This window comes from Manacus candei, unplaced genomic scaffold, assembly GCF_025592945.1.
Source record: "Manacus candei isolate 608988 ecotype Guabito, Panama unplaced genomic scaffold, ASM2559294v1 h1tg000023l, whole genome shotgun sequence".
NCBI lineage: Eukaryota > Metazoa > Chordata > Aves > Passeriformes > Pipridae > Manacus > Manacus candei.
This window is the reverse complement of record NW_026138071.1, coordinates 16,425,543-16,444,440: the sequence shown is the minus strand read 5'-3', so window position 1 is coordinate 16,444,440 and position 18,898 is coordinate 16,425,543. Positions and strand designations below refer to the sequence as shown.

Here is an 18,898-nt window from a genome sequence, read left to right as displayed (position 1 = left end):
TTCACTAATCAGCAAAGAGCTAATACCTCCTTCTCAATCTCTCCTCTGGAAATCTTTTACCACCTCTGTTAGGCAGCATGACTGATCAGCACTGATGGATTTTTTTCCCCCATAGCTATTATCTAATTTTATTTTTTTTAATTTTCTTTTCTTACTTTTTCTCGGTAGTACATCTGATATATTCCTAAGGGAAAAGCAATATACTTCTGACTAGTCCATTACTATATTTAAAATTCTGATTAAATGAAAAGAGAGCAAGAAATTATCACTGCTTGAATTTTGAAAAATTATTCTTGGCAAAAACCACAGTACTGTGACAAGAAGATCAAGTTATTAGTTACTATGACTGCAATATTAATTGATTGCTAAGCTGAAATGCCATGGGCCATGTCTTACTTATTCCCACAACTGTCAATGGAAGTTCTACTCATGGAATGAATAGAACTAAATAACCCAGCCTCCCCCTCTCCTTCCCACGCGTATCTCTTCCTCATATTGCATCTACTTAACAGGCTAATGATATATGAGCAAAATAAATGTATGTAACCCTGAAATTCTGACTTCATGTTGAAAAAACGTAGTTTCTGTGGCACATTTTGTTACAGCCTTTTTGTTTCGTTTCTTAGCATTTTTGGGTGTTCCTTAGCTTTATGGAAGAAAAATTGGTGTGTGTGCCTTGGTATATATTAGTATATATTTTTACCTAAAAGACTCAGGATGAAAAAAACTCCAGGGCAATTTAAGTAGGAGGTAAGATAAGGGAAGGTTTTAATGAAGGCTCTCAGGCTCTGGGAATACAAACCATGTGTGCACTCCCTGACTCAGGTGTTACAATTTTTGTAATGATGTCTATCCAATCCGTGTTTGTCCAACCCCCGGCCTTTGCCCCGTTCTGCCCCTCGGGAATTGAGTCTGGGGGAGTTTTGGAACCCCCTCTTTCTCATCTTCATCTTCTTTGGAGCACGTACAGTCCTTGGAGGCTTTCCAAAGTTCTGGGTTTGAAGGTTGCTTTGCCCTGGTGATATCTTGTTGTCCAGGCCAGGGTGCAGATGTTCTTAAACAGAATGAAGGCCTACCTTGAAAAAGAGACTAAATATGTGACTGGAATTTAGGGGGAATTGATATGGAATGGGGTAATAGGGTTGGGTATGTGTAACTACTGTGCTAAAGGGTGAGGAATATATTAAATACAGCTACTTCTAAAATCTACAAAAATTAAAAAAATCAAAAACCTCCAAGGTAACATATATTTATTTAATAGAACTAGGATATTTGAGTTCATGCCTCCCAGTTAAACAGAGTTTATCTCAGTGAGTTTTACTTGAAGACTGATTTTGTGGAACAACTATGTAGCTTTTAAATGCCCACAATCTCTGATCTTCGGGATGATTGATTTGGAGATGAGACTTTGGGTCTTGCAGTCACTCCATTCCAAATATTTTCTAAGCTAGAGATTCTAGCCTTGTGTTTGACAGCTATGGTCGCTTGTCCACTAATTTACAGAGCGACATTTTTGAACCTATGTAGGAGTTTACATATTGGAGAATGTCACAAAATTATATTGCAATTTACAAATTACATTTTGCTATGTACAATTATAAATTATATTCCAAAATCTTGCAAAAATCCTTGTAATATTTGATAGGAAGTTCAGTGGTTTAACTGTGTGTCTTTGTTTTGATCCTGTCTTCTGCTTTTCTGATTTTATTTCATCTCCATCCTTTTTTTTTTTTTTAAAGGTATAGAATCATAAAATGTGTTGGGTTGGGTTGTAAGGAACCTTAAAGATCATCTACTTCCAACCCTCCTCCCATTTGCAGGGGCACCTTCCATCAGACCACGTTGCTCAGAGCTCCATCCAGACTGACCTTGGACATGTCTAGGGTGGGGCATCCACATCTTCTCTGAGTAACCTGTTCCACTGCTACACCACCCTTGCAGTAAAGAATTTCTTCCTGACATCTAATCTAAATCTCTCCTCTTTTAGTTTAAAATGTTCCCTCTTGTTCTAGCACTATCTGACTGTGTAAGAAGATGCTCTCCCTCTTTTTTATAAGCCCCCTTTAAGTACTGAAAGGCTGCAGTGAGGTATCCCCAGGTTAAAGAAATGCTTTCACAATCAGTGAGTAAAAGGTGAGCAATTAGATGTATTTCACAGTACTTATATATCTAGACCCATGGAAATATAATGGAAAGACTATATTTTATAATCAAAGTAAAAATAGATGAATAAAAGTTGACAAAAGCTGGAAGCTGTGAAATTAGTTGAAATTGGATTCTAAGAATTTTTTATAATTAAGCATATTTTGTATGAAGCAATATATAGTCTAATTTATTTTCCTTCCTACATAAAATTTCCATCAAATTGGGGAATTTGATGGAACCATCAATTTTTTCAGATGTGTAGACCCATATAGGAGCCCTGTCCCTGTAATTACAAAAGAATGGCAGTCATTAGTGAAATTGTTCAAAGGCCATTTCTAGCAATGCATATGCCATGAGTAATTTTCCCCAATATAATTCTTATTCTTCAAAAGGTCAGGAAAGTCTAGAAAATAGACAGTTGTGAGATGAATGACTAGCCCTTGTTTCCTCTCCTTGAATGTAGTTCCAGTTAGGCTTCTCAAAGAAACTAATTCTTTTTGAGAAGTTGTTAAGCTTATGTGTTGAGGGAGCTGCAAGATTTTGTACTTGCAACGTAATTCTGTATTGCAGTTACTTTCCTACTGTTGAAGTTGGAAGCAGAGACACTGAAACTCTCTCTCCCCCTTGGCATGTTGTTCAGTCATCTCTTGTCAGAGAGCAGTGGTCTCATGAAAATAACTGATTAAATAAATCCTTTTTACAAATAGTGTTTTCCCAGATCTGTCTTCATGAAGTAAGTTCTGTTACTGTCATTTACAGACTGAATAATCCTCCTACTTTACAGGTGAATGGTTAAAATTATTAGATAAACTTCAGTGTGTCTTGCTGGCCCTAATTTGTACTGCAGTGGCTCATATCTGCAGAGCTCAGGACTTGGTCCCAAATTCAGGTCTGCATCAGGCTGTAGCAAACTGATGTAGAGCTCTGCTTTATGCTGCACAGGTGATGTGGAATATCCCTGCTGCATGCCATGAGGCAGCCTAATGCCCATGGTCCTTTTATTGCTGGAATGTTTTCATCTAATTTGAGTAACAGTTGGGATAGTTACAAAAATATGTTTTAGGAATTATAAGGTTTATCCCTTACTGTACTAAAAATATATCAAATGTCAAATATTCCTCAGAAATATAAATGTACTGATTTCTGCAGGGATATATAATAATGGTGTTAGACTGGTATGGATTTCAGTGGACTATAGCATTGTTTTTAATGTAGGGAATAAAGCCAATTTATATCCTTTGGCCTATGCACAATCTCAGCCTTCAATCAGTTTTGCAAGATAATTTGCCCAAATTCTTTCCTCTACACAAGTCCTGCTCCTCCAATTTAAATTACTGATTTTTGACCTGTGTCCCACTTTCAGAAAATTTTATAATTCTTCTCTATTCTGCTCTTCTTGCACTCCATGTTAAAGAACTTTCCTAGACTGATAATTCTATGTCTCTGAAAAATAGGAAAGTTTCTGCTGATCTTTCAGTAACCTGGGGGAGGATGAGGAGTGCATTTTATGGAATTTTTTTTTAGATCCAGTTTTAAAACCTTACAAAATAGCCTGCTAGCCAAATGACCTGCTGAAACTGAGAACAGAGCAGATGTACACAACTACACTATGCTCACTGTTCACCAATAATTTATATGAATCTTCTGACTTCATGCTTCCTACTAGGCATTGTCCTATAATCCCTCAGATAGCATTAGATTTATACAGGGATTCCTTTGAACTGTACCGTATTCAGGCTTTTCTTAAACATCTGTGTTGCTGCTTAATCTCTGTATGTGCCAGAGAAGACCTTGATTTGGTCAGGTTTTGAAAACCTGTAAGAGAAACAGAGAAAGTGAAAGGTGTGAAAGAGACATCAAACTAATATGAGGAGAGAGTGCATAAATAGGGAAAGGAGTTAACAGTTTTGCTAAGGGTAGAAAGAAAAGACAATGGCAGAGGTGTAAACATGAAAATGGATAGGAAAGTGATAACTTTCCTCTCCCAAATATCCATCCACAAATATGTTACCTGAATTCCCACCAAATTTTTTTCCCAGTAATCCTGTTCACTCAGGAGAAGAGGCCCATGTTTTACCTTGACAAGCGGATTGTTTCATAAAAAAATCACACTCAACAATATTTTGTCCATCATTGCTTTATGTCCAATTCACACAAACTCGAGGAGTTTCAGAACGGCAGCACTGGAGAAATAGATTTATATAATCAAATAGTATCTGCAATTCAGTTGGTACCACTTTCAACAAAACATTTTAGAAGAGTGGCATGCTTTGCATGTGTTCAGGTCATCCTAACTCTGGGATTTCTTTCATAATCGTGTGAAAGAAAACTTGACAGCTGACTAAATAAGGGATTAGGTTCTTGGAAAATCTCAGCAGTCTGAGTGATATGGGCAAATAACAGCAAGAAAAAGGTTTATAGAAGTGTGGATTGGAAGTGTTGAGTCTGTTTTAAGAGAATATTTAGTTACATGTTTCTTCTAAATAAACTGATGACCTTCAAGTCAGTTTTGTTTAAGTGAAGTTTCTTTTTAATACTTTTTCTATTTTGCAAGAACTATACCTAAGTTTTTGTAGCTTTTTGAACTGCTTAGAACTGTGAAAGCTGACTTGCAATCCAATCTTGTATAATATCTTTATTGCTATGATTTTGTTACCATGCTTTTAATAGGAATACAGATCTCCACACAGAAGGAGTTCTCTTTATTAAAGGAATTAATTCTCTTTAATACTTTTATTGCACTGCAATAAAATGACAAGCATATATACAGGGTCTTCATTGACATGCATTCACCATAGCATTGTTATGTAATATCATTTACTTTGCATCTAAGTATCAAAACAATTTTTGCACCATTTTGGGTGGACCACTGGTGTTCTTGGTTATAGCAGCAACCCCTCTTTCTATAGACGTTCCTGTAAGTCAATCTTTTAGATTTTATAGCTCATTGTTTACACTTCAATCCAACACAGCTTTGATAACTTTGTCGAAAAATCTTCTTTTGCCTTCAGTTGAATATCTTCCATTTTAATATCTTTTACCTTCTGGAACATGACCAGTGGGAGAGAGAAGAGATCTGCTGTGTGCAGCTTCCCTTTGGCCTCTACCAGAGAAGACATTTAGTAATGTGCTGAGTCAATTTACGGACTACCTCGGCTCCTCTGAAATCAAGTTTTGTTGGCTGTTCACCTCTCTGTACTCCTCTTTGCTTTGGTCTGACATCTTGTTGGTTACTTTGTATTAATCTTTTTGTAGGAAACTTTTGGACACTGAGGATGAACTCTCTGACATCCAGTCGGATTCGGTCCCGCTGGAAGTGCGGGACTGGTTAGCTTCTACATTCACAAGAGAAATGGGAATAGCAAAGAGGAGATCTGAAGAAAAGCCCAAATTCCGAAGCATTGTGCATGCTGTACAGGCTGGGATTTTTGTAGAAAGGTGAGAGTTTGGTTTTCTTATCGCAGCAAGTGCAGCATTTAACCACGGTGTCTGCCATTGAAGATTCTTTAAGAGATCGTATGAACCTGAACCAAATCTCTGAGCCAGGTATATGCTTGAGTTTCTGCAATCACTTTATATTTGTATGTAGAAATCCAGGTGAAACCTCTAAATTTGTAAAATCTCCTGAAGGGTGGAAAATTCTGGGGATGAACTCAAAGGCTTTGCAACTTCTGCAGTAAATTGTACCAAAGACTGCTCTGACATAAAAGAGGGGCTTTTCTCATAAGTTCATAAAAAGATTTATGTAATCTTTGGGATCAGACCAATTAATAGCTTAGTGTTATTTCAAAAGCTCTGAAAAATGAATTAAAAGAAGATCAATTGTTCTGGTACTTTTTATAGGAGTGCTATGTCTTGATATTTTATTTGTTTTCTTTAGGATGTATCGAAGAACTTCAAGCATGGTTGGTTTGGCATACCCATCAGAAGTGATAGTCACATTTAAGGTGAAATAAGTCTAATCATTGTGGAATTTGAATGTATTTGTACTTATGTTTAGTGACTTTTAGGGTGAAATGAAGTTATTTTTCTACTGAGCATACCCTAGCCATACTACAGAACTTAACACACAGAACAGAGAAATTAGTAGTTAAAAATTCAAAACCAGCATATGATTCTGTTTAATTGTGATTTCATTTAGACATTATTAGAACAATAGGATGAAATTTGTATAGACATTTTTATAGAAATGTGAGGTGTAGTTTTATCAGCTCCCAGTGGTATGGTAATCAGTGTCTCAGACAGGAGTATTTTTTTCCTTTTTAGGAAAGAAAAAGGAGATAGTATTGGGATAGAACTAACAAAAGAATCCAAAGCCTGTGGAAGAAGTACAATATTTGCTCTGAATTTAAGGTATTGCTTCAGTTCACATAAAAGACAATCTTTTATGGAGAGCTGAGTTCCTATGTCTATGTGAGCAATTAAAAGCTGGTATTTCTTGAGAATTGAGAACCTCAGCTTTTCCCCTAAAAGTCAAACACTGTTACATTATTCTCAAATTTCTTTAGGGTTAATGACATCAGTGTTAATGACCTATTTAAAGGATGGTATTCCCATTGCTCCATAAGGTTCTTTATATGATTTGTACTCAGAAAGTTAAATTTGAAAGATTAAGACCTTTGACTCAAAGCATGCAAAGTTGCCTAGGTCATGTTACAAGTATTTTATTCATAACTGGTACAACTGTTTTCCTCATTAATATTGAAATAGTCATTAATGTTTTAGCTACAGTAGGAGTTTGAAAGAATTAGACAATAAAAAACCCAACAAACTCTCCTCCTTCCCTCAAAAAAACCTCCAAAATATCTTTTCTAATAATCAACTGGAACCTATTTAAGCAGATGGAAATGTTATGGTTTTTGGTTTTTTGTGTTTTGTTTTTTCTTTTCCCCTCATCTGCAGGATGTTGATAAATGGTCTTTTGACGTATTTACCCTAAATGAAGCAAGTGGAGAGCACAGTCTGAAATTTATGATGTATGAGCTGTTTACCCGATATGACCTTTTGAGCCGTTTCAAGGTCAGGAACTAGCCACAAATAAAATAATGCATGCAAAAATATATATATGTCAAATTTAAAATGCAAGGATGACAGCATAAGTTGGACTTTTTTTTATTGTACAATGCAATGCAAAGAATATGGCAAATCAAATATTGTAATATTCCAATTGTTCTACCAAATGGAACTTCTGCAAGCCAAAAAATGGAAACACCTATGTCATGTCATTTGTAAGCACTACCATAAATAGATTATGTATACAGCCTATTTACTCAGCAGGACTGAATCAGTGACCCAGCTTCCTGGAACAAAGATTACTAATAATGCAGAAAACTGTAGTCAGTCTCAAGTACTTTTTTCATGGTCTAGATCATAGTATGTTGCTCACTTCTGTCGAGGGGCTTCAGATGAACCTTCCTCTCCTAACCATCTTGAAGGGATACATAAAGAGAAAACTGGTTTTCCATGGTGTTTGCAGGGGTTTACAATACAATATGGAGTACTTATAGCCAGTTTTGAAAGGCTGAGATAAAAATATGGATCAAAATGCCAAATTTATCATTATAATAGAACCAAATGAAAGTTTTCTTATACTTTCAAAATCTCTCCACTGCAAAACTCCATGTTCCTTTTGAAAAGACTGCTTCACCCTGAAGTTGTTCTGAATCTTTTAATTGTAACAACAAGCTTCCCATGCTTGAAGTCAGAACCACACCCGGGCTACCATTAACAACACAGACCCAAAGTACACAATGTTACCGGCAGAGTGGGTTTAAGCCCATTCTCAGTTCCATTGTTTACCTTACAGGGCTTTTAAATAAAGAAAAAATTCTTAAGGCAAATGTAATTTCATTATATGGGTGATGTGTTTTAACCCTGGCCACCAAAAAAACTCACTTCTCTCCCCAGCAGGATGGAAGAAGAGAATTGAAGGCGTAAAAGTGAGAAAATTTGTGGGTTGTGATAAGTACAGTTTAATAACGATAATATGAGAATGATGTTCTCAATAATAATATAGAAAATTAATGAAAATAACCAAGAGAGATATGAAACCCAAGAAGAAATGATGCAAATGAAAACAATTGCTCACCACAACTGACCGATGCCCAGCCAGTCCCCAAGTAACAACCCCCCAGGCGACCTCCCCCTGCTTTGTGCTGCTGACCCTGACACCACATCCTTGGGGTATCCCTTGGGTCAGCTGGGCCTGCTGTCCTGGCTGTGTCCCTTCCCAGCTTCTTGTGCACCCCCAGCCTACTCAGTGGTGGGGTGGGATGGGGAACAGAAAAGGCCTTGACTCTGAATAACCTCTGCTCAGATGTAACTAAAACATGTTATCAAGACTCTTTCCAGCACTAATCCAAAACATAGTCTGATAGTATCTACTATGAAGAAAATTAACTCTATCCCTGCCAAAACCAGCACAATGGGAAAATAAGTGGGACTAGATAGTACCTGTATTTCACATATTGCCTGGAGGAAGGAAAGTCATTTTATGAGATTAAAGGAAACCTTGCCTCAAGCAAGTAAAACTGGTGAAGAAAAGGAGATAATCCTATTTTTAGACTCCTATCTGTCATGCCTGTATTTTATGAGCAATCTATCCCGGTATAGACAGACAGGCATGTCTTGAAAACCATTTGGTTGATAGCTCTGCAGTCTCTTGTGCATGGTGTATGTAGAGGGATATAACATCTACAAAAATTGGATGAAGACTCACTGATGCATGTATGATATTTGACCTTTACATTTGAATTTTTTCTTTTGTTGTTTGCTAACTACATTCTATAGTATATTACTTGTGGTTTATTTATTGCATGATTGACTTTGCAGCTGTTGCAGGAAAAAACCAGTTATTTTAATGTTTTATTCTCCCTAGATCCCTGTTCCCAATCTTATTTCATTTGCTGAAGCTCTTGAAGTTGGTTACAGCAAATACAAAAATCCATATCACAATTTGGTCCATGCAGCTGACGTTACTCAAACTGTGCATTACATAATGATTCACACTGGTATCATGGTAAGAAATATTGTGAAGTTCAATTTACTTTTTTTCTCAGACTCTGCTGTTTTGGATAAATGTGTGCATATGTCTTTTCTTAAGGAAAAATCTCCCTTGAAAATTGTGCAGATAGAGATTCCAAACTACCATTCAGGCTGTGAACTTTGTCATTTTAACAGTTTTTCTGAGCTGAAGCTCTCCCTATGTGGAGGGGAAAGGGAGGGAAAAAATCCTTCTTAAATCTTGTTTCTTTTTGTCACCTGGACTTGGGTATTATATATCATATTAGAATAGATAGATTTGCAGGAGTGGGCAGGTGAGAAATTTTTACTTTCACATCACAGCATGGGAGGTGTGATCAGGCAAGGAAGCTTTAGTATCTGCTGAGGTCCTGGCTGTTGAAAGAAGTACTGAATCAGTGCAGGCTTAGAATTATAGCAGCATAGAATGTTTTGGGTTGGAAGGGATCTTAAAGACAATCTAGTTCCAACTGCCCTGCCATGGGCAGGGACACCCTCCACTCGACCAAGCTGCTCAAAGCCCCATCTGACCCAGTCATGCACTCTGCAACTGCTTTTTCTTTTAGTTTACTGCCTTTTTTAGGACTACTCTTGTATACTGTATATGCCTATAGTAGGCAGGGTATTGCATTTGTCTTGCAATGTCACAGTATTTTTTATTATTTATTTGGGAACTGAAATGAGTCTGTGCAACCATTTTTATTTCTAAACACTTATATTTAATACCAGCAGTGGGAGTCTCCTCCCTATCAGCTTGCTAGGCAGAAGTAAATACTGACTGAAAGAGAAGGGACATTGCTATCAATGGCCTTTTGATGATTCGTCTTCACTGTGAATACACTTGTTTACAAAAAAAAAGAAGACAAACCCAAACCAACAAACAAAACTACTTGAAAGAGATAGTATCTGATTTCTGTTTGCAGAGCTATGAAACAATTCCGTAAGACTTTGGAAAGGAAAAATTTAGGACTGATTCTAGATGTTAGTGCTCATATATATACAAAATAAATGTCAGTAAGTCGCTTATGTTAAGCCTTTTCTCGCTTAAAACTTTGCCTTTGGCTGTAGTAGGGGTAAGAAGTCGTCCCTAGGCATTGCAGGTTTTTATTCTACTGTTTGAAGGAAGTAATTTGCTTCTAAGTATCGGGTTTTTAAAGCTACGTTTTAACTCCAATACTACTTCCTGAATTAAGCTCTGAGTATTCCCCAGCCAAGATTCCTACTCACATTGAGATGTTTTCTTGAAAAAAATGACTTTCATATCAGGCTGAAGCAGAGCCTAGACAGCTCTTGCCAAGATGAGTCCAAACCAAAGTTTTTGTATATAATATTGATCTATCAAAATAGTATTTTAATGAAAGAAAAATATTGAAGAGATTAAATCATGGTTCCTAACCTACCCTTGTCTTCTACTGTAAAGTTAACAGCAAAAGTTAAGTGATGTGAGACATGTCTTTGTTGCAGATATACACCTGGGTCAGCAATTTAACAGGGAGGAAAATCCCTGTGTTTTGTTATATACTATAAACATCCCTTTTGCCCATTGTATCTGTGCCCCTCTGCCCTTCAAAAAACATGATAGCATTCAGATTTTCTTTGCGATGCCAGAACAAGGTTCCAGCTTCCAAAGCTGTCCTAGCCAATTTGGATGTTTTGCCATTGATTAAACAGCTTTGCAACACACTTTGTATGTCTCTGAACACTCAATGAAGGAATCTGTTTCATATTTGAATATCTGCTATTTCACTGAGTGCACACAAGTATGAGAAAGACCTCACCAACACTAGTTTTACATTATTAGCATCTTAACCTTTTAACTGCACTTTGATGTGATTTGGACAACTATTTTCAAAAAAGTTTAGACTTTGCTGCTGTAAAACCTCATTAATGCTACAAAACCGCTACAAAATATTTCTATAAAATTAGGCCAGTTTTAATTCACATTTTAATTGCCAGATTATGATACTGAATTGCAATATTTCCCTGCCCATGGCAGGGGGGATTGGAACTTTCCAACCCTAACCATTCTATGACTCTACGATTCTATGATAAAACAGGACAACACTTAGTCAAGAGTGCCTTCAAACAGATATAGCTTGCCAGGCAGAGGGAACATTTATGGAACTTGGTGTTTGAAAGAGGGCCTAGTGATTCTGCAGCTTGCAAAGTATTTCTGTCCCAAATATCTCTTGCAATTTGAGAATGCATCAGTATCATGCGAATTTTCTATTTAACTTTTTTTTTTCCCTGTTGCCTGGTTTACTCTCCAGAACCCTACTCATTAACAATTTGAAATTTGCTTCTCAAGCTGATAATTTTCAGAGCATGTCCATTCTGCACCTCTTTTAACTCTGCAGTATTTCTGGCAAATACCTGGATTGGAGTCAATTTGATGCAATTCTAGATCAAATTCCAGTGGTGTTTGTCTTTTTTTTTTTTTTTTTTGCAGGTTGATGTGCAATTTGAAGTTAACTGGCTTTTATTGTATCAGGAAATCATACTGACTCCAAAAACTTGCAAAGATTTGCTGTCTTCTTTGTTCATTTCCAAAAGACATACTGAAGCAAATGTTTCAAAAAACTGGGTTTTAGAAAATCCGTTTCACAATTCATGTTGTTGAGGTCATGTGTTTTGTATTTTTATAGGCAGCTGGAAAACAGCCATATTTCAGCAACTGCCAAAAAATTTGGCTGGTCAGAGTTTATGCTTCTCCACAAACCCTTAGAAAGATTCCGGTGAAGAATAACACATATTCAGAGTCACAGTTAAAGAAATAAAATTATCATTATATTTTTCAAAAGTTGCTGTCTCTCTTAAGAAACAAGATCCAGCCACCTCAGATCAATGTGCTAGAAAGTTAGATATCACAGATGGCACAGAGTTTATTAACCTTCCCAAGAGATTAAATCCCAGATGATATGACTGAAATGTATAACTCAAGGTTGCATTTATGAAGTTTTCATCTTTATAAAGATTTAAGAATCCAAGTCCCAGGGAATACATCTCGTAAAGAACTTTTGAGTCATCGATCATCTTCCCACCATCTCTTTTCTCCTCCCACGTACCTGTATTGCTCAAAGTAAAGAAGCTTACTGTCAATAAGTGAATTTTGAGACTCCATTTCTTACTCAGTTTTTAATCCATTGTTGTAAAAAAATTAGTTTCAAACAGAGCTGAGTTGAAATGTATCTATTTACTTATAAGCAATTTATAACACTGGAAAACAGCTCTCAATAGAAGAGATATTTTACATTAGGCATTACACCTGCATGTTGTAGTATCTTTTGAGAGGGAACAGGTTTCAGCTCTTACAGTCTTGCAGACTTCCAGATACCTGTTTTTGCCTCTCCCTTTGAGGAAAAACACTTGTTAACTGTCTCTCTAAGAGCTTTTTCCTACTTCCTTAGAAATGCTTCAACTAAAGTACTCTGATTCTCTGATTTGAATACTGATCTCAGTTTTGACTGTACAGCTTGTGTCTGTATATGCTACTGTATGAAGTCTCTGTGTCACCCATAGATATTGTTTGTAAGGAATGTTCTTCTACTGGTAAATGCATTGTGTAGCAACTATTTTGGTTGCTGGAAAAGCTGACCTTAAAAAGACATCTAAAAGAAAAAGTTTATGTTTAGTTACTAATAATTTCTGTGTTTCTATTCTATTTGGTATGTTGAAAATATTGTGAAAGGCAGGACTGGTCATGGCCTGGTTTCTTCTGACACACAATACTATGAAGGTCATCGTTTCCATTTTTAGAACTGCTTACAGTACATTCTCTTTACTGTGTTGTGACCTTTTAAAATCTGTACTGCTTCACCAACAGGCAGTACTTGTTCCTCAGCAGTCTTATTTTGTTGCTGAATGGCCTATTTTATTATTCTCAAATTACTTATGAATCTTGACGGTTCCCTTTCTTCTTCTTCGAAAGAAGTGCTACTATTGGCAACTTTTACTACATCTGGCAGCTTATATATCTCATATACACTCATACACATGTATGTGCATATTCGGGTGCATAAACTTGAGATCATTCTTTGATCCTTTAGAATAGAAGCTTACTTTTATGCCAAAAACATCTGAAATATATTCTGGTATTTGACTTAATCAGTCCTATGACTGTGGGGGTTAATTATGATATGATTTTTCTGCCCCCATTTTTAGATGGAGTAAATTTTATCCTCAAGGATGATTTAGCATTCAAGAAACAGAAATTAAAAGAAGATAATAGAGGTTATTTTACAAACTGAGTGATACAGAACAGCCTCAGTTAGCAAGTTATAAAAGGGCACAAAACTCCAGGGTCTGCATTATTTTGTATACATGACCTGTATTACCTTTTGTTCTGTGTAACTGCATGCACCCTTTTTTTTTAATCAGTACAAACTATGATAAAATTTAGAACAGAAAAGTCTCCCATGGGCCTAATTTTAGTACCATGTACACTGGCAAAGTATAGTTAATGCTGATGTTGTATGTTGAATTTTTATGAACTGTATATATAGTTTACTAAAAGATAAATTATAACCTTAACTTCATATCAAGCTTTTAGATTAATATGGCATAATTTGGCAAGTGTCATGTGTGGGATAACAGATTGGATACTGATAGCAGTTGCAAAGTACACCATATAATTCTCTTGATAACTTCTTATATTTTCAGCTGCCAATATTTACTTTGCTAGTGACCAAATGGATGTTAACTTGGTCTCAGAGAAATGATAACAAGTACAAGGACTTATTTTACTGTATAATACTGAAGTGTTATGGATATATAGTTGCCTGGAATAAGACAAGTGGAAAATTTATTTAAGTTAAAGGTAGTGCAAAATATTTTCAGTACTGTACTGTTTAATCTGAGTTAGGCTGTTACAGTAAGTGTGACTAGGATTTGTTTTTCACTTACCAGCACTGGCTCACAGAACTGGAAATTTTAGCAATGATCTTTGCAGCTGCCGTCCATGATTATGAACATACTGGGACCACAAACAATTTTCATATTCAGACAAGGTAAGCAAAGTGATCTCTTAAGAGTCATATCTGGAGTTCACTGTTCATTGGTCTGAGCTGTTTCATATCTCTTACTAGTAAAACCAGGAAGTAGCCAGGTCATGCCTGATTTTATGATTGCTTCCTCGACCTCTGTACAGTTAATGAGACCATTCACATGGACAGACAGTGTGGAAAAGTAAGGAGATAGCTCCACAACGTTTGAAATCATTCTATTTTGGAGCTGATATGTCAAGAGAAATTTCAAAAATATTCAGAACACGGACTTGAAAACCCCTCACCCCTCTATTTGTTCACTTAAATTCTGATATTTCTGAGTCAAAAATTTCTTCTACTGTGTCCCCATAAAAATACTACCTCTCTTTCAGCATGTGCCTAGACATACTTCAGGTGCTACATTTTGTTTCATTTTGTATATTAAACTTACGAAGTCCTGGTGCAGAGGGAGAAACCTTCAATTACAGCTTTAGAAATACCTACCATGAGCCCTCTCCTAGCATGTTTTGACAGCATTTGCAGTAGGCATGAAAAAGAAATCTAGAGAGGAATCCAGTTTGAAAGTTAGGCTAGCTGTATTCTCATATAGGTGCAGCATATCATTCTAGCTGCTGGTCCTGTACAACAGCATATATCTCTTCCCATTAAAATATTTTCAACTTACCAAAGGAAAATTCCTGACCAATATATTACTAAGTGATAAGTGGTACACCTGATCCTTAACCTAATTCAAAGCATCTTATTTTTCTCTTACACTAGGCTATACTTTGATTTTAGTATCCTCAGTTGAGGAGTTTGCTTTAGCTGGTCTTAAAAAAAAATAAATTCAGCATCACACTGGCATATTCTAATAAAACAGCTCAGTGCTAGAAAAATAAATACTTTGAGTGGAAGCATCCTCGCACTCACTGATATGGATAAAGTGCCCAAAGGTAACATTTAAATTAAATCTGTAACATACTTGTGCTCCAAGATGTGCCCTTCAGTAATGAACAAGTTCTATATTTGCAGCTGAAATAAGGACACAATTCTTTTCTCTCTCAGCACAATCTGGCTAAAAATAAACCAGTTTGTAGTTCCAAGTTTATATTACTTTTCTATTTTTGTCCTTAATATTTTCCTCTGCAGTATTGCAAGAGTGGAAAATTAATTAAGCTGTTAGCCTTTGAATTTTACTTGCAAACAGGTATTTGTTTTGTAATGTAGCTCATTCTTCTCTCTTAGTGTAAGTTGGCCTTGACGTGGCATCCCAGGGCTGTAATTCCAAGCTTCTGAGAAAAGTTGATGGAATTGCTACCATAATCATAGCAAATCTTAGCACCTCTTAAACCTATCCATAAGTAGCTATGTCCATCAAAGTGTGCTTCTTAAACATATGTGATTGGCATAATACAGATTTTCCCACAATTTCAGTTGGATTATGGATGTAGACATATTGAGTTTTAGCAGGTTATGGTTCATTCCCTCTAAATAAAGTTTCCAATCCTATTTTAATTCTTTAGATACCTTAGTACCATATATGACAATATATAATATTGCTCAACAGAACAAGAGGTTCAATATAGCTTATTTATGTCAGAGGGAGCTGCACTGCTAAATCATCACACCTTTCTTCTAGTACAGACTTTTCAGTTGAAATATTCAGTAACAGTTTTATCAGAATGGAAGTGTAGCAAAGAGGAGAGACCTGAGGTTGCTTAGCAGGTCAGGTCAGGTCTTGGGGAAATAAATTCCCCAAGAATTAATCATGTTTGAAACTAAGTACGATAAATCCACACTGCATTGAAATTTGTGAAAATTTCAATGTAATTTTGGAATTGTAGGTTAGTCTTTAATTAAGAGGGAAAGGATACTGTCAAGTGTGCTATCATTATGGTATGGGTCTTTCTTTAGGAAACATTTGAACGCAGTCAAATTTCAGCTCAAGGTTTGGCTGTGTTTCTGACAAAAGATGGTGTCTGTTTAAAACATATGAAATTGAAGCTTTTTAATATTTTATTATTTACAACTCCCTCTGATAATGAGCAACATGGGCCAAAGCACATCTCCCAAAACAAGAGTAGTAACTTCTTAACACCCATGCTGTTGGTGAAGACATTGTATTTTAAATGGTTGTATTGCCAAAGTTTACTCTTGGGTAGCCTAACTGGATCATTTCTGTTGTTCTGTTGTCCTGTCTACAGTCAAGAAGCTCAAAGATCTCACAAATTTTTGTCACACTTAGATCATATAAATAAAACATCACACATTTAAAAATATGACTTTCTCACAAATAGTATATACAATGGTATAATGACAATTTTTTATGCATCTAAGATGGAAAATTTATCAGTATTCGATACAATAGGAACGAATAAACATAGTTTGATATATATGTATATATATATATACACATATATAGTCAATAATTCTCATAGAGAATATATAGGTCTACATTTCACAGTGCCATCATTAGGACACTATTACCAAATCTACCTTTTTTTTTCAACACTAGGTCAGATGTTGCTATATTGTACAATGATCGTTCTGTTCTTGAAAATCATCATGTAAGTGCTGCTTATAGACTCATGCAAGAAGAAGAGATGAACATCCTGGGTAATTTAAACAAAGATGACTGGAGGTAAGACTTGCAGTGACATTCAAACATAATTCCAGTATTTATAAATAAAAAAAACCACCAAGCCTTCCCCGTGGAGTCTATTTTAAGAGTTCAAATTACAGGAAACACATTGTCACTGAAAAGAGTAATGGATATTTAGAGCCTAGGGAAGGCTGCTGCAGTACTAAGAAATATTGTTTGGGAGACTCCAAACAAAATCAAATTTTCCAAGTGAGATTGTACATTTATGAGACACAGTGCTGGACTGTGTGGACAGTGTCTCAGGTGAGATAGATCTTCAGGAAAACCACAATGCTGCTCTGGAGCTGGGTTACCTTTGTCTAACAGTGGGTTAAAACCACAGTGCCAAGTCACACTACTGCCAGCTTGAGCACTATTGCCCCTGGGATTTCACCGTAGTCACATCTTGGTTAAGCAGTAAAAAATTTATTATGTGGGGAGTCCAGAAATAATAAGGTAAAGGCCCAGAAGTGCTACAGAAAGCTCTTCTTTTTCTTCTTAATTTTAGTGTAATTCTTGAAGAAAATTTACCCAGCTGAAAGAGTAAGGATCATAATTGATATATCACAAACACTAAGACATGTAAGGCTAAAATGAACAAGTGTTAGACTAAGACTTTCCCATTATTCAAAAGGACATGTTATCTTTGTATATCATTGTTTGATACATATAACATTCAAAATATAAGTCTTCTCTGTGTTTCTGTAAACATAGCTATTATTCAGGAATCCTAAAAAAACCCCTTTCAAACAGGTGGACTGTAAAGCCAGAGAGATGTTCTGCTTCCAGGAAGTCTTGCACTGTGAATGATGCTACCATGAATAACAAAGCTATACTCTGCTTAATTTATATTTTCATGAAGCCATACATTTATGAGGGAATGTCAGATCAAATTTTGGTGTGTTGTATATTTACAGATGAAGGACTGTTTTACAGGGTAGATTTACATGATTTTACTTATCTATGTGACGAGAACACTCCTAAGTAAAGCATTTACTGAGTGTAAGTCTTCTGGCCCTTTTGGTTTGCAATTTATTATTTTCTGTACCTGTTTCTAAAACACAATATTAAAAATATTGTTAATTTTTTATTTAATACAAAGTGAGAGAGGAAGCATACAGGTTTTCATTCTTTTAAAAAAATTATTCTCAGAGGATACTCATTTGGATTTAGTTATCAGAACTTTTGTTCTGTAAATTTAGTTCTGGAGAAATACCTCCAGAAGTAAATTGTAAACTTCAGCAATAACTGTCTATACACCTATATTTTCATTGCCAACATGAGTGAGCCTTCTTCTTCTAAAACTATTTTGGGCCTGATAATTTTGGGGCTACTAGGTCTATGTGACCATATTTTTGCTTGTCCTAACTACTGAGTGTGGAGAAAGTCATTGTGCCAGTAGACAACCATCAGAAGCTGGTATTCTGTCTTTTAAAACCAGCATTTTAGAGAGAAAATTATTTTCAAATCTTCAGGCTTGTTGCCTTGAGTATTTTTTTTGAAGTGGTGTTGTTTCATATTGTGTCCCGCCAGACAGGGCACGACTCCTTCAGGTAGAAAGGAGCAGGTCTTCTTCAGTTGAACTTCAGTTCAAGATTGTGCCAAGGATGGCTTAGAAACACTTATGTGCATCCCTAGTCCTGAATTCTTTGTCACTGGAGGTCACCATAAATTATTATAGTTTGGGAATCCGTGAAGCAAAATACACTGATTCCAGCTGACAGAAATCTGGCTGCCAGCTAGTAGAGTTTATCCCAGTCATTCCCATTTGTTATATCACTGAGAAAAAGAGTAATAGGTTGGAAACAAAATAGTTGCCAATGGAAAGAGGAGCCTGCGGTTTCCAGGTGTGTGATGTTTATACATACTGCTGAGGTGGACTGCAAACAGAACAAAGGGGAAATGTGACAGGCTCTCTCCACTTTGTGAAGCACACTCTTCGCTGCGTAGATTGTTTGGTCTGGGTTTCCCATAGTTGTTTTCTCAGTTCAGTTATGGACCATTTTGTCTAGCTTTTGTTGCATTTCATTTCTCTGTGGTTTTTTAACCTGTGTTAAACTACCATGTTCTTTTGGATGTTGCTTGATCGGACACTGACTCTGTTTACACT

At 36.1% G+C, this 18,898-nt stretch overlaps 1 protein-coding gene across 5 annotated transcripts in view; it reads left to right on the top strand.

Moving 5' to 3' along the window:
• Window positions 1-18,898, top strand: part of PDE1A (phosphodiesterase 1A) — a 151,216-nt gene that overhangs the window by 103,778 nt on the left and 28,540 nt on the right. For all 5 annotated transcript variants that reach the window (XM_051787686.1, XM_051787685.1, XM_051787684.1 and 2 more), the window contains 6 exons: window positions 5,401-5,583; window positions 6,026-6,092; window positions 7,048-7,164; window positions 9,023-9,163; window positions 14,071-14,171; window positions 16,663-16,788. In XM_051787686.1, the coding sequence (XP_051643646.1) occupies window positions 5,401-5,583; window positions 6,026-6,092; window positions 7,048-7,164; window positions 9,023-9,163; window positions 14,071-14,171; window positions 16,663-16,788 (735 nt within the window). The remainder of the gene's footprint in view (window positions 1-5,400; window positions 5,584-6,025; window positions 6,093-7,047; window positions 7,165-9,022; window positions 9,164-14,070; window positions 14,172-16,662; window positions 16,789-18,898) is intronic.